Below are 27,896 nucleotides of genomic sequence, written 5' to 3' on the forward strand. Positions count from 1 at the left end.
TTGTATATCTAAAGTCTTTGATATTACCATCTGATACCATCATTGTTCTATGGAGCAGTTTTTTTTTTTTTTCACATTAATAATTATGATTTATAAAGTTTCAGTACATTCTTCTGAATTGTGAGTCATTTAGCTAATCTCTCCAATAAAACTTTATTTATGTCTCTTGTCTATAAAGGCTCTTTGACTCAGCGAGGCAGTGACAGTGTGCAGTCAGCATGGCAGAAGCGCATCAGGCGGTGGCCTTCCAGTTCACCGTCACTCCTGATGGCATCGACCTGCATCTGTGCCACGAGGCCTTGCGCCAGGTCTACCTGTCAGGCCTTCACTCCTGGAAGAAGAGGTTCATCAGGTTCAAGGTGACCTCACAGCTGACTTTCTTTTGGAATTGATTAAGTAGTTAATGTACATGAATAGTGCTATCTAATCAGCACTCGGAATGTCACAAAGTTGAATTGATTTTCTGAGGATAGATTGTGTTTTTTTAAAGTAGTATTAGAACTGTGATATACTGTATATGATATGATAATTGTCCATGTAAGCTGAGACTAGTATTGTGTTTTGACCTTTATATTATATTATATTATTTTATATTATAATATTATATATTACATTTGTAATATTACATTATTCTGTGTTTCTGTAGAATGGTGTCATGACTGGGGTCTATCCAGGAAGTCCTTCAGGGCTCCTGGTTGTTCTGGTGGGTTATGTGTCCACCACCAAATATGCCAAAATAGACCCCTCCCTTGGGATATTCACTAAACTATCGACACACCTACCAATCAGGTAACCCACTGATAAACTGTCATCTGTTATTCTGTAGTTATTAACAATGTATTTGGAATCTGTTATTGGGAGAAAGTATACAGTTGTAATCAAAATTATTCAACCTCATTTCAATCCTCAAGGAAAATAAACATTTCTGCATTCTCTAGGATAATTTGGGACCTCTCCTATAGCTTATTGTATCTCCAGCAGTGGAGAATACCCTCTCAGAAGGGGTAGAATATGCTTGAACACACATGTAAGATCCAGACAGGTGAAACATAATATTTTACTATGTAAACATAATATCTCTCTCTCTCTCTGCGTTGATATCTGATGCAAAACGTGTATGTGTAGCGTGAGGGCCATTGCATTCATTACTATTTTAATATTCATGATGTGAGACGTCACTATTAAAGGATTTAAGCTCCTAGCACTTCGCCCACACATCGCACCAGAACCATTTTCGGAACCGAAACGTAGGAATTTCACATGGTTCCGGTATTTTTTTTAAAAAACACTTACGGTTCTGGATAAGAACCAATTTTCGCTTCCCAAACCTATTTACAATGAACAAATCAAACAAAATGAATAATTGAAATAGCTCAACACAACAAATGCTTTAAGTGGTTTCCCCAAATTCAACTGAAAATTCAACTTTTAATGACTTCTGTAGTCTCAAAATGATTCAACCCCTTCATGGCATGCATCTTTAGTACTTAGAAGAACATAATTTTGCTGTTATGACCTGCTGCAAATGAGATGTATAACCAGACACCAGCTTCTGGCAGCGTCTCTGAGAATCTTAGCCCATTCCTCATCGTGACACTCAACAAACCGAGCTAGTTCAGATGTTTCATGTGTTCTAGCTCAAGCACACCTGGTGCAACTAATGAAGCCCTTGATCAGTTGCATCAGGTGTGCTTGAGCCGACACCTGTTCTGCAGATTTGTGCTGTTGTGAGGGATTCTATTCAGGGGGGTGTATAATTTTGAGACTGCAGAAGTCATTAAAAGTTGAATTTTCAGTTGAATTTGGGGGAAACCACATGAAACATTTGTTGTGTTGAGCTATTTCAATTACTTTTTGTTTGATTTGTTCATTGCAAACAGCTGAAAGTCTGTAAATTTTGCCAATAAACCTGAATTGCAATGGGGGTTGAATAATTATGATTATAACTGTATCTGTCAGACAATCAAAGTCATTTGCAAACATTTGATTGCTTGTTTTGTAGTACTTTTTTTTGTTGTGTTTTATTGTTTTGTTTTGTAAAGCATGAAAGGTCCATAGACCATGATGCCTGTAATGTGCAGTAAAATGCACCAATGACCTTGAGAGCTGGAGAGCAGAAAGTTCAAGCATCAAAGGTTTCTATTTGTAGGTTTTTTTTAATCTATTATCTTCAAAACAGATTACAATGTTATTCAAGTAACTCCCTGAACAGTTTTTATTACTGTATCACACACAGTCTGCCAGCTTACTTTATGAGCAGTCACAAAACAAACAATCCCATGTCTCTGAAATTCATATTAAAGTGTTATTTTAATCAAATAAATCAACTGTATTTACCACCACTGTCATGAAATGACATCCAGTATTTAGTATGATTTTACAGTAGTGTACTGAAAGCAAAACCAAACTACTACAGCATTTTTCAGCAACTACAGTATTTTGGTGGAAACTTTGGTCATTTTTACCATAGCATTACAGGGCATTGCTGATTATTTCTCACCTAATGGCTGTGTTTGCCTGCAGTAAGTATGTAACAGAAGAAGGGCAGCGTATTGTTGGTGGTGTGCTGGTTGGGACAGGATTGTGGATTACTGTGACTTTCGTTATGAGGAACATCCTTAAGTGCTTGCTGTCCTGGCATGGCTGGATGTTCAGTCGCCATGGATCTTTATCCCTGAAAACAAAGATTTGGCTGGTGAGTGTGGCCCTGATGGAGAATTTCACTTAAAAGAATAATTTACCTAAAAGAAATAGCCATTTTTGTAGTCCATATGACTCTGTCCATATGAACTGTTCGTTTAACACTTCAACCCAGCTTTGTAAATATTTTCCTATGTATATTCAGCTAGAGTCCAAAGTCTTAATGAATTTGTTTTATAACATAAAATCAGCACTGTTCCAGAAATGGCATATTTCTTTAGAAGTCGTTGCTCTTCTGATATCACTGGAATATGTCTGGTTTTATCATTGGAAAGTATTCATGTTTGTCTCATGTCTGACTCTTGACCCAATATTATCACCTCAGGTATTGGTGAAGTTATTTTCTGGGCAAAAGCCAATGCTCTACAGCTTCCAGAGTTCACTGCCGCGGTTGCCAGTGCCTCTTGTAAAAGACACCATCAGAAGAGTAAGTCAAGCATTTTCATTGTGTCCTAAAATGATCTTATTCATTAATAGATCAAATGTGACAACCATTTGAAAATTCAACCATTTCAACCATTTTTTTTTTAAGTACCCTCACTTCTTTACACTTATATATATTTTTTTCAGTATCTTGAGTCAGCTCGTCCTCTGATGGACGATGAACAGTACAAACGTATGGAGGGGTTGGCAAAGGACTTTGAGAAGAACTTGGGCCCCAGACTGCAGTGGTACTTAAAGCTCAAATCCTGGTGGACATCCAATTACGTAAGTTCACACTGCGCCTAGTATTCAAAGGTACTCTTTTCTTGAGGGATTTGGGGAACATTTAAAAAAAAATTACAGTCTTATTATATCTGTTTATAAAAATGCCTTGGAACCTAAACTGATGAGCCAAAACAATATGGCCGCCTGTCTAATATGCCATTGGTCTCTCTGCGTGCTGCCGAAACAGCACCGACCCGCTGAGGCATGGACTCTACGAGACCCCTGAAGGTGTCCTGTGGTTTCTGGCACTTAGCATCAGATCCTTCAAGTTCTGTAGGTTGCGAGGTTTAGCCTCCGTGGATTGAACTTGTTGGTCCAGCACATCCCACAGATGCTCAATTGGATTGAGATCTAGAGATCTAGACATCTAGTGTTGTGACACATTCCTCCCATAACCATCATTCAAATTTTGTGTGACAGTAGACCTTCTGTTGGCCTGACGGTATAGCCTTTGTTGCCTCCTCGGACCACTGTTGGTGAATTCTCACCACTGCTGACCAGGAGCAACACACAAGCCTTGCCGTTTCAGAGATCCTCTGACACAGTCGCCTTGCCATAATTTGGCCCTTGTCAAAGTCGCTCAGATCTTTATTCCTGCCCATTTCTCCTGCATCCAACACATTGATTACATCAATTGATTGTTTGCTTACCATCTAATCTACCCAGACCTTAATATGTGGCCTTGTTAGGAGATGATCAATGATATTCGCGTCACCTGCTGTGACTGGTCATAATGTTCTGGCTCATCAGTGTATTTCAAGTACATCTTGCTTTCAAAATAGCATGAAGCTTCTTAAATTATGAACCTTAATGTACCTTTCTGTGAGATTTGGTTCTACTGTCATCCTCTCAGGTCAGCGACTGGTGGGAAGAGTATATTTATCTCAGAGGTCGAGGACCAATCATGGTCAACAGCAACTACTATGCAATGGTAAGGCTGTTATGAAATGGTTAATTCGTTTTTTGTTATAAATAAATACTTAGTCAAGTTGTCAAAAACATAATCAAGATGATGAAACTCAAAAATAATCCATTAAAATATGAAAGCTTGTAGCACAAACTGTTTTAAAATCTGACATCCGGGTCACGGCACCAATTTATGTAGTGTAGCGATTAAGGCTTAGAGATGGTGACTGGAAAGTTCATTGTAACTAATTTAGCTCAAGGTTGCTCAAGGGAGATTGTTCCTGTAATACATTCATATCTGAAATTCATAACACTTCAATGGCAACATCTCATTAGAGTGAATGTCACTTTCTCTGTCTTTATCAGGACTTCCTCTATGTGATCCCGACTTCCATCCAAGCTGCCCGTGCTGGTAATTCCATCCACGCACTCATGATGTACAGAAGAAAACTGGACAGAGCGCAGATCAAACCAGTGAGTCCACAAAAGAGTCTTTAACATATGGGATGAATATAGTATCAAAATGATTAAAGGAACACTCCACCGTTTTTTGAAATAGGGCTTATTCACCTTCTTTCCTACATTTAGATAGGTGGGCAAATGCATTTTTGTCTCAGTGCATGCATTGTTTTAGTTTGACAGGGTCGGCCCTAGCTTAGCTTAGCATAATGAATGGAATCCTTTGTTGCCAGCTAGCATGTCATGAGTAAAAGTAATATATAAAATAAAAAAAACCCACCTAATTATTTCTTGTGGCCTGCGTATTGACAACAAGTACAAATAGTGATGCAGATTAACACTAGGCGATTTCCTATGCAGATATTGACTTGGGCCTATATTAGGGGGAAGCACAGGCGAAGCACTTGGGTGCAGAGATATCACGCCCAAGTAGCAGTGCTTCGCCTGTGCTTCGCCTGTGCTTCCCCCTAATATAGTCCTTAATATATAAGTCAATATCTGCCTAGGAAATCGCCTAGTGTTAATCTGCATCACTATTTGTACTTGTTGTGAATTTTTAGATTAGATTAGATTAGATTCAACTTTATTGTCATTACACAAGTACAGGTACAAGGCAACGAAATGCAGTTTAGGTCTAACCAGAAGTGCAATAGCAGCAAGTGCAGGATATACAGTGGTTCCATAAGTGCAGAACATGGATATGTACTGAATAAATATAGAGTTGAATACTATTATAAACAAAAATTTACAGATAGATTGTCCTATGAATATAATATACAGATAACTATTACTGTGAACAGAGTTTACAGCTAGATATGTACTGAATATAATAATATACAGATGGCTATTACTATAAACAGAATGTTTACAGATAGATATGTACTGAATATAATATACAGATGGCTGTTACTATAAACAGAATTTTACAGATAGATATGTACTATGAATATATATACAGATGGCTGTTACTATAAACAGAATGTGAGCATAATATACAGATGGCTATTACTATAAACAGAATTTAACAAATAGATATATGTATAAGTTAGGCTAATGAGCAGTATAACAATGGATTTAAAGTAGTGCAAATAAAGTTTGGACAGAAGCTATCCGAGTGAAAGTGCAGTGGAAAGTAATTGCATATTACAGTTAAGGTACGATATTGCAATGTATATATAAACAGTCGGTACTGTAATAAACAGTCGGCAGTGCAAATTGAGCATATTCCAGTCAAGGTAGTAGTGCAAGATGCATATGTAAACAGTTGTTACTGTAATAACAGTCAGCAGTGCAAATGAACATTATAGTATTGCAAATAACAAAATGGAGGCAGGTGTGAGGAGGGAGAGGAGAGTCAATCAGTATATGAGGGGAGTGGGATCAATGAGGGTTAGAGTTTAATAAAGAGACAGCTCTGGGGAAAAAACTGTTCTTTAGTCTGCTGGTCCTGGTCCGGAGGCACCTGAAACGCCTGCCGGAGGGCAGGAGAGAAAACAGTCTGTGGGCTGGGTGAGAGGAGTCCTTAAGGATGCTGCGAGCTCGATGCAGACAGCGTTTCCTCTGGATGTGCTCGATGGCAGGTAGTGGAGTCCCAGTGATGCGCTGGGCGGTTTTCACCACCCGCTGCAGTGCCTTGCGCTCTGCAACAGAACAGCTCCCATACCACACTGTAGCACAGTTGGTCAGGATGCTTTCTATTGCACAGCGATAGAAGTTCACCAGGATAGTGGAGGAAAGCTGATTCTTCCTCAGTGTCCTCAGGAAGAAAAGGCGCTGGTGAGCCTTCTTGACCAGGCTGGAGGTGTTGGTTGTCCAGGTCATGTCCGCCGAGATGTGGATCCCCAGGAACTTGAAACTGGAGACACGCTCAACAGCCATTCCATTGATGTGGATGGTGTCGTGTGTGCCTCTTGACACTTTCCTGAAGTCCACGATGAGCTCCTTCGTTTTGGTGGTGTTGAGGAGCTGGTTATTTTCGGTGCACCATGTGGCCAGGTGCTTGATCTCCTCCCTATAGGCAGTCTCATCGTTGTTGCTGATGAGACCAATCACCGTAGTGTCGTCCGCAAACTTGACGATGGAATTAGATCCGTACACAGGCTTGCAGTCGGAGGTGAAGAGGGAGTAGAGGAACGGGCTTAGCACACAGCCCTGTGGTACACCAGTGTTGAGTGTGATGGATGTGGAGCAGTTGGAGCCTGATCGAACATTCTGGGGTCTGTTGGTCAAGAAGTCCAAAATCCAGTTGCACATGGAGGTGTTGAAGCCCAGGTCTCCAAGTTTGGCTATTAACTTAGTTGGGATGACAGTGTTGAATGCTGAGCTGAAGTCAACAAACAGCATGCGTGCATAAGTGTTCTTATTGTCCAGATGTGTGAGCACAGAGTGCAGTGCCATGGAGACTGCATCCTCTGTGCTCCTATTGCTACGGTAGGCAAACTGGTGTGAGTCCAATGTGGATGGTAGAGAGTCTTTTAGGTGTGCCAGGACCAGCCGCTCAAAGCACTTCATTACGATGGGTGTGAGTGCTACAGGGCGGTAGTCATTAAGGCACTTCGGGCTGGAGTGTTTTGGCACTGGCACAATGGAAGTGCATTTAAAGCATGTTGGTACAGCTGCTTGGGCAAGAGACAGGTTGAAAATGTCTGTAAAAACCCCAGCGAGCTGCTCCGCACATGCCCTGAGTACGCGTCCAGGGATGTTGTCTGGTCCAGCAGCCTTGTGCGCGCTGATCCTGCTCAGTGCATTGCAGACATCTGTGGAGGAGAGTGTGATCGGTCGGTGGTCAGCTGAGGATTTGAGCTTGGTGGCAGTTTCTCTGTTGTCTCTTTCAAAGCGAGCATAAAAGTCATTTAGCTCGTTCAGGAAGTTGACATCAGTGGCTGCGGGGGTGGAGTGAGAGGGTTTGTAGTCACTGATGGCCTGAATGCCCTGCCACATGCGCCGAGGGTCAGCGTTGGAAAAGTGTCCCTCTATCTTAAGCTTGTAGCAGTGCTTGGCCTCTTTGATGCCCCTTTTCAGATTTGCTCTGGATGTACTATAGGCTTGTGCATCTCCTGATCTGAAGGCAGTATTGCGTGTCTTCAATAGGAGTCGCACTTCCCTGTTCATCCATGGCTTCTGATTTGGGTATGTGGTGATCTGCTTCTGGGTTGTAACACTGTCAATGGTGGTATTAATATAATCCAGTACAGAGGAGGTGTAGCAGTCAATGTCCGTGTGAGAGCCACTGGTGGCTTGAGAAGCAAACATACTCCAGTCTGTGTGTAGAAACCTTTCCTGGAGTGAGAAATCTGCCCCCGCAGGCCACACCTTGATGGTCTTCACTGATGGCTTCACGCGATTGATCAGAGGTGCATATTTGGGGGTGAGGAACAAAGAAAGGTGATCTGACTGTCCCAAGTGGGGGAGGGGTGTCGCGACGTAAGCTTCAGCCATGTTTGTGTAAACATGGTCTAAGGTTGTGTTTCCTCTGGTGTGACAGGAAACATGCTGGTGAAATTTCGGTAGCACTGACTTTAAGTTTGAATGATTAAAATCACCCGCAACAATAAACGCAGCTTCCGGGTGAATGGTCTGTTGTTTACTGATGGCTGCGTGAAGTTCTTTCATAGCAAACTTGGCATCAGCATCCGGGGGAATATAGGCTGCAGTTATAATAGTGGAAGTGAACTCCCGCGGTAGATAAAACGGTCTACATTTAACCATGAGAAACTCAAGGTTAGCTGAACAATGTCTCCCAACAATAGCAGAGTTTGTGCACCAAGCTTTGTTAATGTAAATGCACAATCCACCACCTCTGGTCTTACCGGAGCTATCTAATGTTCTATCCGCCCGGAATGTATGGCGTCCCGCTAGCTCAATAGCGTTGTCCGGTATTCCGCTGTTTAACCATGTTTCCGTGAAAATTAGAACATTACAGTTCAAAAGTCTCTTGCTGTATGTGATGTTGAGTCGAATCTCCTCCATTTTGTTCAACAGCGACCGTACATTGGCAAGGAAAATGCTGGGTAAAGAGAGCCGGTGTGGTGTTAGCTTTAGCTTAGCTCTTAGTCCTCCGCGCTTCCCCCGCCTTTGTTTACGATCTCGCCGGCGCCTGCGAGCACTTCCGCCCGGCCGGGCAGAGTGCATAGCCTCGGGTGATCTGGCGATCTCAGGAAGGAGTCGAAGGTTGTCCATAAAACTGTCGGAAATTCGCAAACCAATATCCAAAAGCTCACCTTGGGTGTACGATGTTAAGGCACAACTGTTCTGGACGAACAGACCCGAAATGAGCAAGAAAAATACTGCTAAATTACAGAATCTGGAGAGACCGCGAGCCTCGCGATGTACTCGCGCCGCCATCTTGGATCTTTCTCGCAGAATACGCAGGCTACAAGAAATAATTAGGTTGTTTTTTGTTTTTTTTTATATATCACTTTTACTCAGGACATGCTAGCTGGCAACAAAGGATTCCATTCATTATGCTAAGCTAAGCTAGCGCTGACCCGGTCAAACTAAAACAATGCATGCACTGAGAAAAAAATGCATTTGCCCACCTAACTAAATGTAGGAAAGAAGGTGAATAAGCCCTATTTCAAAAAACGGTGGAGTGTTCCTTTAACACGTGCAAGCACACTTATCAATGACCTTGATACATGTTGCAGAAATGTTTTATCCATGCCTTTCAACTTGCGTGTGCAAAATTCAAAATTGAATGAATGTGAAGCAATTTGTACAAATAGAGACATTTTTGTGAATACAAATGTTTTCCTTTGTATTAGTGTATCATAATTTGCACATGCAACAAAGAAGATGTGCATGTGTGGATCAGGTGACACGCCTGCATTCATTGACGTCTTCTCTGAGTCGATCTCATTTGATTCATTTGGATTTTGAGACTTTCTTTTCGCGGTTTTTAAGCATTTCACAACCCACACACAAACAACTACAAATGAATAGGCCTGGTGCTAATTATTAATGTGTGCACAACTACCCATCTATTTGACAAATTCACAAATGTGCATCACTACATTTAAACTTATACAATACAACTTGTGTGTGAAAAATCCCAAATCACATGAATGTTCAGCATTTTGTACAAATAGAGACATATTTGTTAATACAAAACCTCGATTTTGTATTAATGTAGGCCAGAATTTGTGCATGCAACAAGTAAGATGTGCATTTGTGGATCAGGTGACACGCGTGCATTCATTGACTCGTTTCTGAGTCGATCCTATTTGATTCATTTGGATTTTGAGACTTTCATTTCGCGGGTTTCGCCTTGCACGATCCACACACAGATGTCTGAGAAAACCTGCTACCACTAGATGGCAGTATTCTGCTAAAACAGACAACGGCAGCATAATCAAGCGTTCTTCCCCATTTAAGACGCTTAATGAGAGTGATATTGAAGCACCAAATTTAGTACACAATATAGGCCTACCTTATTAATAAAGCATACTTTATAGAGGCAAACAGATTACTTCAGATTATGAACAACACCCATAGAAAACCATTATAAAACGCTTAACGTGCAATCGCGCGTTGCATGTTCAATAAGGTGTATTGGTATTATAATAATGGTATTTTTTTACCATCGTTCTATTTAAGGATAATGGCTTAGTTTTACCACTGTTGAAGGAAACCACACACTTTTAAGTGTCTGCTTGAAGAATATCCACTTTAAAACCCCGTTCACACCAAGAAAGATAACTATGAAGATGACTATAACGATAACGTCCACACCAACGCACAACATTGTTCTGTTTATAATAAGCATGTGCTGCAGTTATGTCATCTGCCGCTTTAAATGCTCAAGCTCTTTAAAGCAGGATTGGCTATCGTTATTTATATCGTTCATCAGCTAGAAAAAATAGTTTTGAATGTAACTCTAACAATATAGTATACTCTGTGCCGTTATTGTTATATTTGTGGTGTGGATTCTGCGATTCTTTTATTTCCTTGGTGTGCCTACATAATGGATCTTAGATTTAAAGAAATAGTTTGCCCTAAAAGTAACGCATTTCGCTATCTTGTTTATTCTGTGGAACACACAGATATTTTGTTGAATGTCCAAGCCGCTGTTTTCCATACAACTCATTGTCCATAAATAACAAAAAAAAAACACACCATGAAACTAGTCAATATGACTCATGACTTATGTATTTATCAAGCTTTTTGAAGTCATACGATTGCTTTCTGTGTGAAACAGGCCAAAAAAGCTCTCAAATCTTATTCACATTATTCCGGTTTTACTGAACAGTCTTTTTAAAAATGCCTCTTTTGGGTGATCTATTCCCTTAAGTAAAGTACGTTCTCTTGGATTGTTAATGTTTTTCATAGGTCAGGGTAATGTATGGGTCAGTGGCGGTAAAGCACTACTCAGAACTTCAGATGAAACATTAACTTCTTCTGTAAATTGAGCTTTAATGATCACGAGGTCTTTGACTTCACAGAAGGAAATGATGAGGCTTGGGCTAGTTGGTTAGTTTATTGCTTTTATTTGTAGATACATTTAGTAAAAGCTAATGTTGCTCTATAGCATGCAGTAGAGGTGGCCAAAATCTTGGCATTAGTCACTATATATTGTGATAACCGTAAATATTTCATGATATAGGTTTACATGATAATTACATTTTATATTATATATATTAAATCATTAAATTTGATAGTGCAGTAAATTAATTATACTACATGCAGTATGATATATTGTTAAGTATACTTACACACTACCATTCAAAAGTTTGGGGTTTGTACGTTTCTTTAATGTTTTTTGAAAGAAGTCTCTGATGCTCACCAAGGCTGCGTTTATTTGGTATAAAATACAGTAAAACAGTAATATTGTAAAATGTATTAAACGAATTAATCACATATTTAATCACACATCAAATTCGGCTGAGAAATTACCCCCAAAAGATCATTTAAAGTCATCATTGTGTTAAATGAGAAACGCATCAAAAAGACATTACAAAAAAGTAGCTTTAGAATTTTTTTTTTTTTATTTGATTCGACGTAGATTTTATTACACAAACGTTTAGGCTTCAACGGCCATTAGGGTGAGTAAATGATGACAGAATCATGGGTTTTTTATCAATATGGAAAAATGAAAAAAATCAAAATAATGAAATGATACTCTAAATAAATAACTAAAACTGCCAGTAGGTGGCAGTAAATGTCTAAATGAGTAAAACATTGAGTCATTCATTCATTTGATTCATTCAAACGGCTGCTTCATTGAGGAATGAAAAAGTAAATGACTCTCTTTATGAATGGACCATTGAATCATTGGTTCACCCGACTGATTCGCTTAAAACACAGATTCAAAACACACCGAAACGAAACACCGCTGTGTGTTGTGTGTGTAATGCACGCCAGTTCTGCTCTGGCTTTATAAGTAATATTTTCATTGGCAAAATTTAACAAAAGCAGACAATATTGTGTCTAAAATATAATTATTTATTGAACTGTTGAGTAAAATCAATATCACATTTGCAGTCGTTGCTATATATTGTTTTATAAGAATGTTTTTGTCTCTCCTACTTCATGTCAAATGTGTTTTAGTGCATCTGTTGATTTTGTTTTGTTTTCATTTGTACTGTACAATGACCAAATCAGTTAACCCATGTTGGAAAGGGCTGTGTGTCATGTCATACCATGCCTCTCTCTCTCTCTCTCTCTCTCTCTCTCTCTCACCCTCTACTCTTTCTAAATGACTGTGAAAGAGCCCCCCTCATAAACGATCTTCTGTTTTGTTCCTCGCACCCGGACATTGCTGTGTTTGCTATGTGTACTCACACACCACATGCACAGAGATTCTTGGTGGAGAATTGCGTGCCGCTGTGCTCGGCACAGTGGGAGCGGATGTTTAACTCGTCCCGCATTCCCGGGCTTGAGACAGGTAAGAGGAGGGGCTCGTCCGACACGACCCACAGCTCACCCGCGCTCCTTCCTCAGCTCCAGAAACATGCAGACTCAGCCTCAGGACAACAGCACAGTAGACACTAGAATAGTGCTGCGTATTCACTTGTAGTGGGCCACTGATACAGGCTTTTTATTGGCTGATTTCTAGCAGGGTGGACAATGATGGACAATTTATATGATATCATATAATTTAATGAATCATGATTAATCAGTTGAGACCAAAGCAGAATACTTCTTTTTATCCCTGTGTGTCCCAATCCCATCTGGTGAGTTTGCTGCCTTTAGTTTCATCTAAAGTTTTTGAATGAAAGATTAAAAGGATAAACAATGGAGATTTATTTTTACAGCCGTCTTTGCTCATATTTACCAAGGGTGCAAATATTAGTGGAGGGCACAGTATAGAAAACAATTCAACTAATATCTTGTTAGGTAACAGCCATAATATTGTATAAAACATTTGAATTGGTATTATTGTCTTAATTGCAGCAATTTTATGATTTTTTTATGAAACTTCTTTCTTTTTGTTGTAATGTTGTCAATCATTGGACCATTGGAAAACACATATGTGACCACTTACAAATAAACTTAAAATAGCATATATCATACATTTTATCAGCTTGAACAATATATTGGTCAACGCTGTTTTGAAATTGTTCTTAGACGATATCATTTGCTTATTAATTTGACTGTAGCCAGTACTGTGCTGTTATCTGGAGGCGAAGTCACCATGTTGAACTCATTCCTGCTGATGATCCTTCACTTCACTCCTCCCACTTTTGTCTTTTTGTTTCCAGTTTTCCATTACTCTGTTTTCCCCTCCAGGTTTCCATAGTGGTATTTTGGGTTTCTTCCTTGTTCCTCTGTTAGTGTTTGACCTTCCCTTCTGCTTCACAGCTCATGGTTTTAAACACTATCCCCATGTGCTCGTCCCAGTACGAGCGTATGTTCAACACCAGTCGAACTCCAGGTGTAGAAGCAGGTAGAGCTTCCCTCGAGCCTGCTTCACTCGCCTTTATTTGACAATTAATCTGCTTTTAGATGCTAGTGAGTGACTGCTGTGGGCCTAAATGCATGCGCTAGTCGGTTTGGTTCACAACACTGTGATTTGGGTTTGCTTTAAACACTGAACTCTATATAGCGGATATTAAGAAGCAGATGGCGAGGAATTTGTTTTGTGTGCTTAACATGCACTTAACTGTTTCATAACTTTATAACCTATTGTGTGATTTAATGATTAACCTGTAATCTTAACCAGGATGAATGAGGAACAGGAAATAGCATGTTTGTCATGCAGTGGTTCCAGTGAAAGATATCTGTTATTTTTATTGCCACTAATTTATAACATAAACTCAAGAGGGACACAAGCGTGTGAGTGGTTTTAAATGCTGAATTGATTCTAGATTAGTAACTAATATACTTTATCTTATGACTTACAGTATCATTTATCATCTGATCACTTATGATCTACGGTGTTATTTAGAAAATTAATGTAATATAATAATCAAATGGGAAACAAGAGTGTGAGCAGTTTTAAATGTTGAATTAGCTCTACCAACTAATGACTTTGACTTATGACATTTAGAAAATGAATATAATGATAATGTAATATAATAAAGTGTAATGTGAGTGAAATCTATGAAATTTAGTCGCTAATTATTACTATCAAAATCTGATAATAAATTATTGCTAAACTAATATATATTAGAGTCCATTTATAGTGTTAATGCAGAAATCCAAATAATAATAAATGTCATATATATATATATATATATCCTCCATCAGATCACATAATAATAATAATAAATAATGTATACTAATTTATTACTATGAATTATTTCATAGTACTACATCAAAATATATATAGTAGTATAATCAATATATATATATGTAGTATAATCAAGACAGTATAATCAAACTTCTTAAAAACATATATTTTGTATAATATAATAAAATGTAATTTTTATTACACAGCTCTATGGAAAGTTTTATTCCATTGATTCTAATCCAAATATTTTTGCGTAATGGCCGCTAAACTGTATAATTGACTGTTGTCACATGCAGACGATTTCTTACATAAATCTTTTTTCACTCAAAACAATATTTCATATTTATATGTAAGGGATAATGTATTCGCTATAACAACCGCCTCGCTCTACATTATCCCGCTTATTACATGGCTACCTACCAAATAAATCAATAATTTGACACAAAATATTGATTTAAAAAGGAGTTTATTGATTTAAAAACGATTGTATTGCTTCCGCTAAAGAAAATAGTCCGTTCCGTCTCTACGGTTAGAATCCTGCGTCCATAGCAACGCTCTGTTTTGCATGGCAACGGTGTGTTATACCAGAGACAATTTATATAAGGACTTTGGTTATACTTAGCAGCGGTCTGTTATCAAGAAATAACAGACCGCATTTTACATTAGAATTCAACCAAGCCATGTAATAAATTTGGTTAGTAGTCATGTAATACGTGTCTTAAAGGTGGGGTATGTGATTTGCAAAACGGCCCCACCTTAATGTATATGAGGTCAGTTTAGAAAAAAAGCCTTTCTTCTGTACTTTGCCTTTTTTCCCACCTGCTTTTCTCATCAATGTTTTCTGACCACCACCATTAATCATGTAACCCATAACAAATACAGTCTAAATATGACACAACTTCAATTGCACAAATAATTGTTGAATGAGCCACAGAATAATGTTACTTTGATTTCATGCACATTTATACACCTCCATCCTTCATGTCCATATTCTTCATCAGACGTCCTTCAGCATGTGAATGAGAGCAAACACATCGCCGTATTCCACAAGGGCCGCTTTTACAAGGTGTGGATGTTTTACGACGGACGGTTGCTGTTGCCTCGAGAAATTGAGCAGCAGATTGAAAGGATCTTGATGGACAAGTCCGAGCCTCAGCCAGGAGAGGAGATGCTGGCCGCTTTGACAGCGGGCGACAGGTGGCGTTTTTATTTATTTATTATTATTTTATTTTAATTTTTAGAATATTTAAACTTTTGTCAGCCTGGTAAAATTATAAAACGAGAGAATTTAAATGGTCAATGAGATTGCATTAAAGGGATACTCCACTTTTTTTGGAAATAGGCTCATTTTACAACTCCCCCAGAGTTAGTTAAACAGTTGAGTTTTACCATTTTCGAATCCATTCAGCCGATCTCCGGGGCTAGCGGTACCACTTTTAGCATAGCTTAGCATAGATCATTGAATCGGACAAGACCATTAGCATCTCTCTCAAAAAAATGACCAAAGAGTTTCGATATTTTTCCTATTTGAAACTTGACTCTTCTGTAGTTACATCGTGTACTAAGACCGATGGAAAATGTAAAGTTGCGATTTTCTAGGCTGATATGGCTAGGAACTATACTCTCATTCCTGCGTAATAATCAAGAAACTTTGCTGCCGTACCATGAGTGCAGCAGGTGTAATGATATGACGCAGTGCCTGAAAATAGGTCTAATAGGTTAGACAAACTTAGTCCCGGTCACGTTGGAAGTTACCGAACTGGGGACTATTTTCAGGCGCTGCAAAATATCGAAACTCTTTGGTCATTTTTTTGAGACAGATGCTAATGGTCTTGTCCGATTCAATGATCTATGCTAAGCTATGCTAAAAGTGGTACCGCCAGACCTGGAGATCGGCTGAATGAATTCGAAAACGGTAAAACTCAACTGTTTAACTCTGGGGGAGTTGTAAAATGAGCCTATTTCCAAAAAAAGTGGAGTATCCCTTTAAAGAGGACCTATTATGCTTTTTTTACAATTTCAACTTTCTTTAGTGTGTAATGTTGCTGTTGGAGCATTAAAATGGTGTGCAAAGTTACATAGTCACTCCAAACGGAGTTATTCTCTATATCAGTGTCACAGTTTCTGAACTCCCTGAAACTCCTTGATTGTAGTTTTCTTCTGGGAACGAACACATCACAATATTCCTCATTTAAATAATCCCTGTCCAAAACATATGCAAGAAAAAAGGGGCGGGGCCTGGTTGAGTTGCGTTAGTAGTGTGTTAAGCTACGTTCACTCTGTCAGTCCAAATCCGATTTTTGTGCATATCCAATTGAAATACCTTCAGATTTAGCAAGTGCGAACGGCAAAAAAAATCACATAAAATGTGATGCTAAATTAATATTACAATCAATTAATCAGTTCGTCCAACGAATTCTTTTGATTATTCATTTATTCTAAGAAAAGCGTATCTTTCATGGCCACTGAAAAATAATTATTTCTTAGCATATACAGCGCTTAGAGCATGTAACAAGATCAAGATCATAAATTAGACTTTGTTGCAAGCAGAGAATCAGACCCAAATACATATTGTGTACAAGTTTTATTAACTAAATCACAAACATAACTTAACTAAACAAACATACATACATGCATGAATAGGTAAAATGGTGAGTGATATGGAACTGGAAGCAGGAAATGGAACTATGGAAAAGATCCATCAGTTTATCATTTTCAGAGCACCTCATTAAAGTGATACTTGCATGGTCTGTGCAGTGGACACAGTTCTTGAAGTGGTTGAAAATTGAAGTTAGTGAAGTTGCAATCGTTTTCTTCTCCGCTGGATGAAGAAGATATGATAAACTTGCATGGTTAGTTCGACTCTGTTCTCATGGCTGGAGTGCAGGTTGTGGCTTGCAGAGCAAAGCCGGAGAGGACACGCAGAGCAAATGGTGGGAGTTGCAATGGACTTCTTCTGCATTGAATGAAGACGTTGAACTCCTGAGGTTGTCCTTGATGCCGTTGTGGTTGAGAGAGTCCTCTCTCTCCTGAGTGAGCACATGGCTGTGGTGAGTCGAAGCCTGCTGCCCTGGGGCCTGCTGAGGCCATGCTGGACATCACGGCACCCTGAACGTACCGAGAAGGCCAAGAGTTGATCGTTGCCCATTCAGTGATGGTAAGGTTGCAGTTTTCTTCTGAGTTGGATTGAAGAAAATACAGTCTGACTCCTTTGGGAGAGTGAAAGCAAAGCAGGCGGTGGTCACAGCCTGCCAGGGCCCTTGGGCCCCAGTGGGAGGTCCCCACAGACATCAACCCGAAGAAGCAGCAGTAGAGCCAGAAGAAGAGAGAGAGAGTCACTGTGAATTTGTCTCAATGTCTCTAATAAAGCTTGAGAAAGGCCCCAAGTCTCCGGGTTCGCTTGACCAATGAGAAGGGTGGAATTTCCAAGCGGGAAAATTCCTCTGTGGTTGATTTAAGCGTGCTCATTTGCATGTGCAGCTGGATTGGTTTCTGATGAAGAAACTAAGAAAGATTCTTGTAATACTAATGTTGCGATCATTTCGATCTTCAAAGTACCAATTTATAGAGACCAAACATGGTATAGGTGACCATTGGTTCTATTTTAAAATACACAGCATCAACAAAATAAAGTATAAAAAGACATTACACAAGACAGTAAATCATTCACAAAATGTTCTGGGATGCATGCTCATTTATAGATCAGTTCATCGACAAATGAATGCAGCAAAGTCTGTTTTAAAGTCTGTTTATGTCTTCCCTATTGTCTCTGTCTCAACCACGTGACCATATTTATAACAACAATAAAACCAACTTATCTGATCGTGGTCATGGTAACTAAGACCTTCTTGCCCTTGTTGGGGGGATGGGACCACAGATCCCAGAGTGAGTTTTAAATATTATTTGTTAAACTATAACAGATACTTGTGTCTGATTTGTCTCAGTCATTACACTATATTGTTATAAGTGCTATATAAATGAAGGTGACTTTGACTTGGCTTTACGGAAGAATAGGCTTCATAGAGACGGGAACTACTGTAAACAGAGCATTACTGACAGACGAGGAAGAGAGGTGATGCTGTAATGGACGTAGGCCAGTAAGAGTTGTGCATGTAAGCCTCACTCCCCTGGCCTCAAGAGGTGCGCTAGCAACTGACATTAACGGTTGCAGTCTTTAGAGTCCTTATTAGCACGCCGAAGACCCTGGTTCAAGTCCCGCTCGGACTGGGTCGAGTAGGTCCGGTTACACTGCAACAATGTCATATATATGAAAAAGAATGTGTTTTTTGAACATTCAACATTCAAGCCGTTTCTAGAAGACCCCAAAAATAAAATCAAGACTTTGTAAAAGGGCATAATATGGCTTCATTCTGCAGCTGCTAAATCTACAAATCTCAGCTTTCATTCAGGAAACTGTATTTCCTCTCTTTCTGTTCAATGAAATGTGATCAAAGCTAATTAAAGAACATGCAATGAGCCAAGTGATTATATCTATGCTTTTGTTCCCCATTACTCAGAGTTCCCTGGGCCAAAGCCCGCACACAGTTCTTCAGTCGCGGGAAGAACAAGCAGTCTCTGGATGCTGTGGAGAAGGCCGCTTTCTTTGTTACTCTGGATGACAGCGAACAGCGCTTTGAGCCGGACAATCCGGTCCAGTCGCTGGACAGATACGGCAAATCTCTGCTCCATGGAAAGTGTTATGACAGGTGACTAAGAGCTCTCTTGATTATAATTAAATTAGATTATAAAATCACTTATTTCGAAACATAATATATTTCTTTCAGGAAATCATTTCAATTTTTAATTGAATGTACACTGTTCAAAAGTTTTTAAAGTGACAGTAAACACATTTATAATGTTAAAAAAGATTTGTATTTTTAAATAAATGCTTTTCTTTTGAACTTTCTATTTATCAAATATACCTTAAAAAAATCACGATTTCCACAAAAATGCTGTAAAATTCAGCTTTGATCACAGGAATAAATGACATTTTAGCATATATTAAGGAAATATATATATTTTTTCAAGTTTAAAGTTTTTGGTATATTATAGTAATATTTCACAATATTACTGTTTAACTATATTTTTCAAGGCAAGTTTATTGTATATTATAATAATATTTCACAATATTACTGTTTAACTATATTTTTGATCAAACAAATGCAGGCTTAGTCAGCAGAAATATATTACTGTTTTAATTATTATTTCACTTCATTGTGTGTGTTTTTTTTCTCCAGATGGTTCGATAAGTCTTTCAACCTTATTGTGTTCAAGAACGGCACTATGGGATTGAATGCAGAACACTCCTGGGCCGATGCGCCCGTCATTGGCCATTTGTGGGAGGTGAAGAAACCAATTCATTGAAATATTAAGATATATGAAGTGTTAGATTTTTAGATCTAAGATAGATCTTTTTTCAGGGTTCTTTGATGAATAGACATTTCTCAAGAACAATATTTATTTGAAATAGAAATCTTTTGTAACATTATAAATGTCTTTTTGCTTTTGATCAATTTAATGCATCCCTGCTGAATAAAAGAATTTCTTTTAGGGATGCACGATATTGCATTTTGGCCGATATTCGATATGCCGATATTTTCAAACAAATTTTGTCCGATGCCGATACCGATACCGATACCGATACCGATATATATACACATTTTCCCCTTGATATATTTACACTTTAATTTTACTGAAGAGAAATCCAAGTCTCTCTCCTGTACTACCTTTACCATATTACACTCATGTGTTGTAGATAAGGCAATACCAAAGACAAACAAAACAACATTTGATTCTACCATAAATGTATAATTTTACAAATGCAGACAGACATTCACCCCTGAAAAATAGGCAAATTATTTCACTTGGAGAATAAATGATATGCCAGTGCCACATTTTATTTTTAAGTTCAGACTTCAAACTTCAGTCCTTAGGAGTAAAATAAATACAAATAAATAAAAAATTTACATCTTCTACTTGAACAGGTCTACCAAATGCTCCCCTGTTTTCGGTGCAGATGCAGTGGCGACCCGTTCATGTAACATGTAAGGGTGGCGCTGCCAATAAAGCAACTAAAAGCTGTCACAACGAACCGCAAAAGTAATGATTATGAATATGTCAAATATAGCAAGGAGACATTTTAATTGTTTATTAATAAACAAGTGTTTTCTGTGTCGGCTGCAAAGATGAAGTTGACGATGACTCGCGATCTTCGCAGTAGTGAACGCGCCGGAGAGAAATGCACATTTCGGATTACATCGTTTTCTTTCGTTTTGAATTGTTCTGTTTAAAAATATGATTTCAAGCGTTCTGTAGATAATAGATATATTTCTCAGGTCTGTGAGGCAAGTAGGCTATGCTGAGTTTCGTTTCATTTATGAGACTAGCTCCAGTTCAATCGCGGGCGCCTCCGTGTCGTGATATCTATTATCTATTATCTGCTTTACTTATTATTTATTAAATCCAGGCAATTGGTTGATGAAACATTGATTAAAATTAAGATACAATTAATACAAAACGAAAATTCACTTAGAAAGGCTTTGTGCTTTCTGTTTGAGGTCTCTGTGGAAGTTTTAAAGCAGTCTCTTTTAGTGCCGCTTTCAGAGCGCTCACGTCCGTAACCGAGAACTGTCACTGTTTTTCCTCATAAATGCGAACACGAAAAATCAAATAAAATGAATATTTTATGCTCTGTGGAGAGCATAGTAGCTTGGAGAGTTTACATTAGTAAGCTGTAGGACATCGTCTTTCAAAACATGACCTGCACAAAAGAGAGAAAAAAATTACTGCGTCATTGTACCCAGCACTTCTGAAAATGCACTTGTGAATGCGTCTCTGTCCCCAGCACATTTCAAACCAAACTGACGCCCATGCTGGAAATGCCTCCACATGTTAAGTTGCTGGCCCTCATGCACGGTCGTCACGTGCACATAGGAAACACGCCACCCTATCGGCAAGGCTCATCGGCAGAAATGATCATATCGGCCGATGCCGATGATGGTCATTTAAAGTTTTTATCGGCCGATACCGATGTTGTGCCGATATCATCGTGCATCCCTAATTTCTTTCCCCAAAAAATCTTACTGAACCCAAACTTTTGAACATTAGTACATGTAATGTAATATTTATAAATATTTTGCGTGTATGTGTGTGGTAGCACGTCTTGTCATCGGATCCAGTGCGACTGGGCTATAGTGAGGATGGACACTGCAAAGGAAACCCCCACCCCAACCTCCCGGGACCACAGAGACTGCAGTGGGACATCCCAGAGGAGGTCAGTTAAGATGTTTATTGTGCACTTTAGACATGCTCCACTTGCTCTTCATAGTTTAATATAGAAATACCTCTTTCCTTCACAGTGCCAGACAGTGATCGACAGCTCTCTGAAAGTGGCCCAAGCTCTGGCGGACGACGTGGACATGCACATATTTCCCTTCAGCGACTTTGGCAAAGGCATGATCAAGAAATGCAAGACAAGCCCTGACGGCTTTATTCAGATCGCCCTCCAGCTGGCACACTTCAGAGTACGTGAGATTATCTGAGGGTGTGTTCACACTTGGCAGGGGTGCGTTTCCCAAAAGCATCGTTAGCCAACTATGTTCGTAAGTTCCCCAACGTCCCCAGAGTCGGTGTTTCCCAAAACCATCGTTCCAACGAACATTCGCAAACAGTATTGCAAAGTTGTGTGTTTGGAACGACAGCTCTCGACCAGTGGTTAGAAGCATAGTTTCATGTTTGCACGACATGTGGACTCAAATCCTTATCTTGAGCAAGATAAGCAAGCTGACATTCAGTACAATCTATATCTTTTATCTAGAATACGTAAAAATTGTATTTATGTCTTTTAGCTTGTCAAGAGATTTAAAGCGTCGTTTTTGAAGAGTGCGCATGTGCGAACGCGCTCTAGTACGTAAGAACGAGCCTATGATTGAATCTGGAAATAAAGCAAAGTAACTGAGAAAAATGAGAAATAGTCCTCAGATGCCGTGTCCGTAATTTACAGCAAAACATCTAGCATTGATTCGATCTCAAACAGTTTCATTAAAAGAATTTATTACTCCACCATGTGCGTGATATCATAAACCAACGTGGTTGAACGACCAAATGGAGACAATACAGTTTCGGGAAACAGTCTTGACTAGCTAGTTGGTTTCTTCAACAATGCATTGTACTATTGTAGTGAAGCAGCGAGTTACGTCATTGTACTGGAAACACCCCAGGTTGGGTTCGATTAAAACTAGGCCTCCGTGTCTGTATTGGCCGATATATGTTCATTTTTAATCTTATCGTTATCGGCCCGATAAGAAAATTTTGCAGATATATTAAAGCTTATAAATAATGGATTATTTCCTTTCGAACTGTTGGCACTGTTCGCCAAGATGGTTTTGAATTGCTTAAAATATGATTGGAATCACTTCAAAAAAGGAAAATACAGTTAAGTGAAACAGTTAAGTTAAGCTACATAAAATGATTGCTTTTGTAATAAGGCTCTCAAAAATTATATAAAAATTTGGATTTATATATCGGCCAACATATTGGTAATCGGCTTTCAAATATAAAGAATTATCGATTATCGGTATTGGGCAAAATTTTCATATCGGTGCATCTCTAATTAAAATGAACTCTGGTGCGATTGCTCTGTTAGTGCAGCTCATTTGAATAAGTGTGAACGCTGCCATCCGAACCCTGGTGCGCACCAAACAAGCGGACCGAGGTCCGAGACCCACCTTTTCATGGGATCTCGGTCCACTTTCAAACTAACTCTGTTGCGGTGCGGTTCGAATGAAATATGAAAGCAACATGGACCAAAAACATGTAAACGAACCAAAAATAGGACGTGACGCGACCCTAAAAAGGACTGAATGTTCAAGCATGCCTGTTTTTTCTCGTCATAGGAGTAATGTTGTCCATCACACTTCGGTACAGGCGTCGGAAGTGCGTCTCCTCGCAGCAGATCTTCGTTTGTGTGTGTGACCGAGGAATTCCTACCGCTGTTTTGTCTCCTTTTCATAAGCTCTTCACGAGTTCTCAGGACGAATTGTATCATTTACGTGTTTGGTCCGGACCAAAAGATCCAAGAGAACTACAAGTGTGAACACGCCATGAGATTCTTTAGATCTTTCTGGATTCCTCATCAGATTTCTGTATAATATGTTCAATTTTTCCTCCTGCAGGACAAAGGCAAGTTCTGCCTGACGTACGAAGCGTCCATGACGCGTCTGTTCAGAGAGGGCCGCACTGAGACCGTGCGCTCCTGCACCATTCAGACCTGCGATTTCGTCCGAGCCATGATGAATGAAAAAACATCGGTGGGGTTGATTTAAATGGCTAGCTAGTTTCAGTGTGAGTGTGTTTGCTAATTCCAACATGTCTTTTATTTTCTCAGAGAGAAGAGAAGTTGAAGCTCCTGAAAGTGGCAGCAGAAAAGCACCAGGATATGTACAGACTGGCCATGACAGGAAACGGCATCGACCGCCATCTTTTCTGCCTCTACTTAGTGTCCAAGTACCTCGGTGAAGATTCAGCTTTCCTCAAAGAGGTTTGAGACCTGTCACAAAATAAAGTGCCATTTCATAGGGGTGCAACGGTACACGTATTCTTACCAAGCATTTTCATATTGACAATATTGTTTATGTCTAAAATAAACCCATCTGAAATAAAAAATAAAAATAACAAAGTATACAGAGTGAGCTTCTGTCGGATAAGTGCACCATCCAAGGCCCTTTCACACCTACCTTGTTTGGTTTGGATTTTCAGACTTTTCAGTTTGATCCGAATCAAAATCCGCCGAATTGACAACACGCTGACGTTCGTTTACAAACCTCCCCCGGACCAAACAGACAAAAAGAGGTAGTCTCGTTCCGGATCAAACTGAACAAAGGTTTGGTTCGTTTCTAGTGTGAAAGCATTTTCTGTATGGTTCGGACTTTCAGACCATTTACAGGAAGTTCCGGTGGTTCTCACAGGATTGCTTGCAGGAATAAACATGTACGACGATAAAATGTTCGCACAACGAGGACGTCCATTCAGCGAATTTGAACTAGCCTCGAGCATAGTTTGTGCTGCAGGGAGTAATGCCGTAATAATAACAGTATAGTGGCAACGATATGCGTCTGTTCATTCGTTCTTGTCAAAGGTTTTTTTTTTTTTTGACAAAGTTACCCGCCGACGCACATCCATTTACAAACCAATCAATGTCAAGAAGCAGCCCATGTATGGCGACAGGACGCAAGTATGTCATGTAAAGTTCTTTAGTGCGCTCGCATAATTGCAATGTGAAACCAAACCAAAACTTACCGAATGTATGAAATGAATCAAAACATGAACTTTGGTTCTGACCTTGGACTTTCAGGTGTGAAAACGCTCTTAAACATGGGATGTACTTTATATTAAGCACTTCAAACTAAAGGAGCGGTCACTTTTTGTTCTATTTTTGTGTACTGTTCCACCCCTACTAATTCATAGATTTTTGAACCTAAAAACATCTCAGTTTTGATATAAGAGCCCTTTGGAAGCTGTATAGTTTGTGACGGGTTGGGTTTGTTCCAGGTGTTGTCCGAGCCCTGGAGGTTGTCCACCAGTCAGACTCCTCTCCAACAGGTCGAGCTGTTTGATTTAAAGAGACATCCTGAATATGTCACCAGCGGAGGTGGATTTGGACCGGTAAGTTCAAGCAGAACCTGATTTCACATGTTCCTGGATCAACATATTTGTTCATCCTGGAACAACATTCCAATCAACCAATCAGATTTGAGGGACAAGGTTACGGTTAAAACCAGGGTAAGGTGCTTCTACATCAGTGTTATTCAGCTGTCTGATTTTAGGGATACTTTATAGGTAGAGTTAGATTTAGGGGTAAGGATATGATTAGGACTAAAATTTCAGACGGGAATGTTGTTCCAGAATCAGCTAAACTTGGTAAAATTGGGACGTGCAACATCTTGTTTCTAACACTGTGTCCTACCTGGAAATGATGCTGTTGGTATACATCACTGTTTGAAACTTTGGGGTTAGTAAGATTTTGGTATGATTGCTCACCAAGGCTGCATTCATTTGATCAAAAGTACAGTAAAAACAGTAATTTTGAGAAATGTTATTACAATTTAACATATCTGTTTTCCATTTTAATATATGTAATTTATTCCTCTTCTGCTCACCAAGGCTGCATTTATTTGATCCGAAATACAGTAAAAACACTAATATTCTGAAATATTACTATAATTCAAAAGAACTGTTTTCTATTTGAATGTCTATTAAAATTGTATTCATTCCTGTGATCTTCAGTGTCACATGATCCTTCAGAAATCATTCTAAAATGCTGATTTGCTGCTCAAGAAACATTTCTCATTATTATCAATCTTTAAAAAAGTTGTGCTGCTTCATTTTTTGGTCTGAAAATGTCTTTTCTGTTACTTTTGATCAATTTAATGCATCCTTGGCGAATAAAACCATGAATTTATTTTTTTAAGAAAACTTTCAACCTTTTGAACGGTACATATATTTTACGGAACTTAATAACATGTTTTCAGGATTTATAAAGAAAAAAGTGTTTATTACATGTTTTCATTTATTTTATTTTACCAGTATGTGACCAATATGTGTTTTGTTTAGGTTGCTGATGATGGTTATGGTGTATCATATTTTATTCTTGGAGAAGACTTCATCAACTTCCACATATCCAGCAAACACTCTAGCCCAGAGACTGTGAGTTTACTTTATTCTATCTCAAATATAATAATACAGTATATAATATCATATTATTATAGCTTTTTCATTAATAATTTGTAATATAATTAGTGCTGTCAAATCGATTAATCACATCTAACATAAAAGTTTGTTTCATATAATATATATATACTGTATATGTACTGTACATGCACCTATATATTATATAAACACAAACTTTTATGTTAGATGCGATTAATCGCGATAATATATTCATCTCTTTCACTTTTCCTTGTTATTTTTAGGATTCTCACCGCTTTGGAAATCACATTAAACAGGCGATGCTTGACATTGTGGAGCTTTTCCAGCTTGACAACAAAGCTAAAGACAAGTGATCTATCTCGTCTTGTTGTCTCATCTCTGAAAAAGGGAAATCATTTTAAAATATTTGAAACAGAGGGCTGATCCTCATTAGGCATGTACAGAGAAATTGTTGGTTTTAATTTAAATTATAATTCAAAGAATGGTAATTTAAATAGGATGGAGCATGTTATCTGGGCATTTGGTTAAATTGCATTGCATTGTTTTCGAGTGTAAATGACAAGAAATACATTGTGGTTGGGGAGTTATATCACAGATTGTATGAGATATTTTTGCTTGTTCTGGGATGTATTCATACACAGTTGCCTTAATCTCTGGAATGGATGTGAATGTGCTTGAAGATCCAGCAGAGAGCGGTTGCCTTTCTGTGCTGCTGTACATTCAGATTTTCACTTTTGCTCTTGTGTTCAAACATTGAACTAGGTTTTTTTTTTTTTTTTAGATTCATTTCTCAGGTTTGCAACTAATTTATTCACTTTGTTGTGAATTGTTGAATTGTTTCTGAAGGAACACTGTGACAGGTTACAGGGAAGATATACAGGGAAGACATGCCAAATATTTCAATAATATAGGGCAACAATACATATTTTTCTGTCACTTGTGTTTTTGTATTTGCACATGCTCAAAAATAGCTTATTTATAGGACTCACAACACTCAAACCACACTCCACATAATGAAGCTAGCTGTATGTTCACAAAAGGTTTTTTTTTTTTTTTTTTTTCTGCACTTGTGTGCACTAACAAAGCCAAGTGAGAAGAAACTGAGATATCATTCACAAGTATGGTATATATGTTGTTTCTCAATGACAGAAACGTGTGCTATTTATTTATCAGCTCCTCATCAAAAAAAATTGAAAGTGTGCTTATGGATGTATTGAAAAATAATTATTCTTGACTACAAATACATAATTGCAAAAAATTAATACAATTTAAAAGGGAAAATGTCACTAGATGTGTTGTGCAATGTATCAAATATATTTTTTATCACACAATAGACCTCATGTTTGCAGCAAAGGTGTGATATACTGTAGGAACTGTTTGGCATTGTTACTGTAATTTTCAACAGTGAAACACAATAAAAGTTGACTTTTAAGACTGCGATTTGAATGTTTGCTTTATATGTTATTGGATTATGTAAAGTGGGTACTGAAAGTATATTTAATTTAAACGTTTTAACATATAGGTTTTTTAATATAAATAATAATATGTTTAAACATATAGGAAATTCTTTTTTTCACATTGTAATGTGGCTTTATGGAGCGTGGTCTTAAAATAAAACAAATTCATATGAATATGAATATATATTTATTCAAGTAGGCCTAATATTACAAATGCAACAAAAAAAAAAGAAAAATAAAGTATTTGATGCCACCACTAGATGGCTATATAAACTAGTGATATGACAGTC

At 38.4% G+C, this 27,896-nt stretch overlaps 1 protein-coding gene across 2 annotated transcripts in view; it reads left to right on the plus strand.

Annotated features, from left to right (window-relative positions):
• Positions 1-27,586, plus strand: part of cpt1ab (carnitine palmitoyltransferase 1Ab (liver)) — a 32,666-nt gene extending 5,080 nt beyond the window's left edge. Inside the window, exons 2-19 of one of the 2 annotated variants that reach the window (XM_084397384.1) lie at positions 179-359; positions 647-789; positions 2,524-2,695; positions 3,026-3,127; positions 3,271-3,408; positions 4,262-4,339; positions 4,681-4,788; positions 13,573-13,657; positions 15,445-15,640; positions 18,961-19,149; positions 19,681-19,786; positions 21,600-21,716; positions 21,802-21,966; positions 23,617-23,751; positions 23,829-23,981; positions 24,992-25,105; positions 26,054-26,146; positions 26,413-27,586. In XM_084397384.1, coding sequence (XP_084253510.1) covers positions 219-359; positions 647-789; positions 2,524-2,695; positions 3,026-3,127; positions 3,271-3,408; positions 4,262-4,339; positions 4,681-4,788; positions 13,573-13,657; positions 15,445-15,640; positions 18,961-19,149; positions 19,681-19,786; positions 21,600-21,716; positions 21,802-21,966; positions 23,617-23,751; positions 23,829-23,981; positions 24,992-25,105; positions 26,054-26,146; positions 26,413-26,502 — 2,325 coding nt within the window. In that variant the 5' untranslated portion in view covers positions 179-218 and the 3' untranslated portion in view covers positions 26,503-27,586. Of the gene's footprint in view, positions 1-178; positions 360-646; positions 790-2,523; positions 2,696-3,025; positions 3,128-3,270; positions 3,409-4,261; positions 4,340-4,680; positions 4,789-12,567; positions 12,656-13,572; positions 13,658-15,444; positions 15,641-18,960; positions 19,150-19,680; positions 19,787-21,599; positions 21,717-21,801; positions 21,967-23,616; positions 23,752-23,828; positions 23,982-24,991; positions 25,106-26,053; positions 26,147-26,412 lie in introns of both variants that reach the window. The other variant, XM_084397383.1, reaches the window with a different exon arrangement.
• The last annotated feature ends 310 nt before the right edge of the window (positions 27,587-27,896 follow it).

This window comes from Rutilus rutilus, assembly GCF_951802725.1.
Source record: "Rutilus rutilus genome assembly, chromosome: 23".
In the NCBI taxonomy this organism is placed as follows: domain Eukaryota; kingdom Metazoa; phylum Chordata; class Actinopteri; order Cypriniformes; family Leuciscidae; genus Rutilus; species Rutilus rutilus.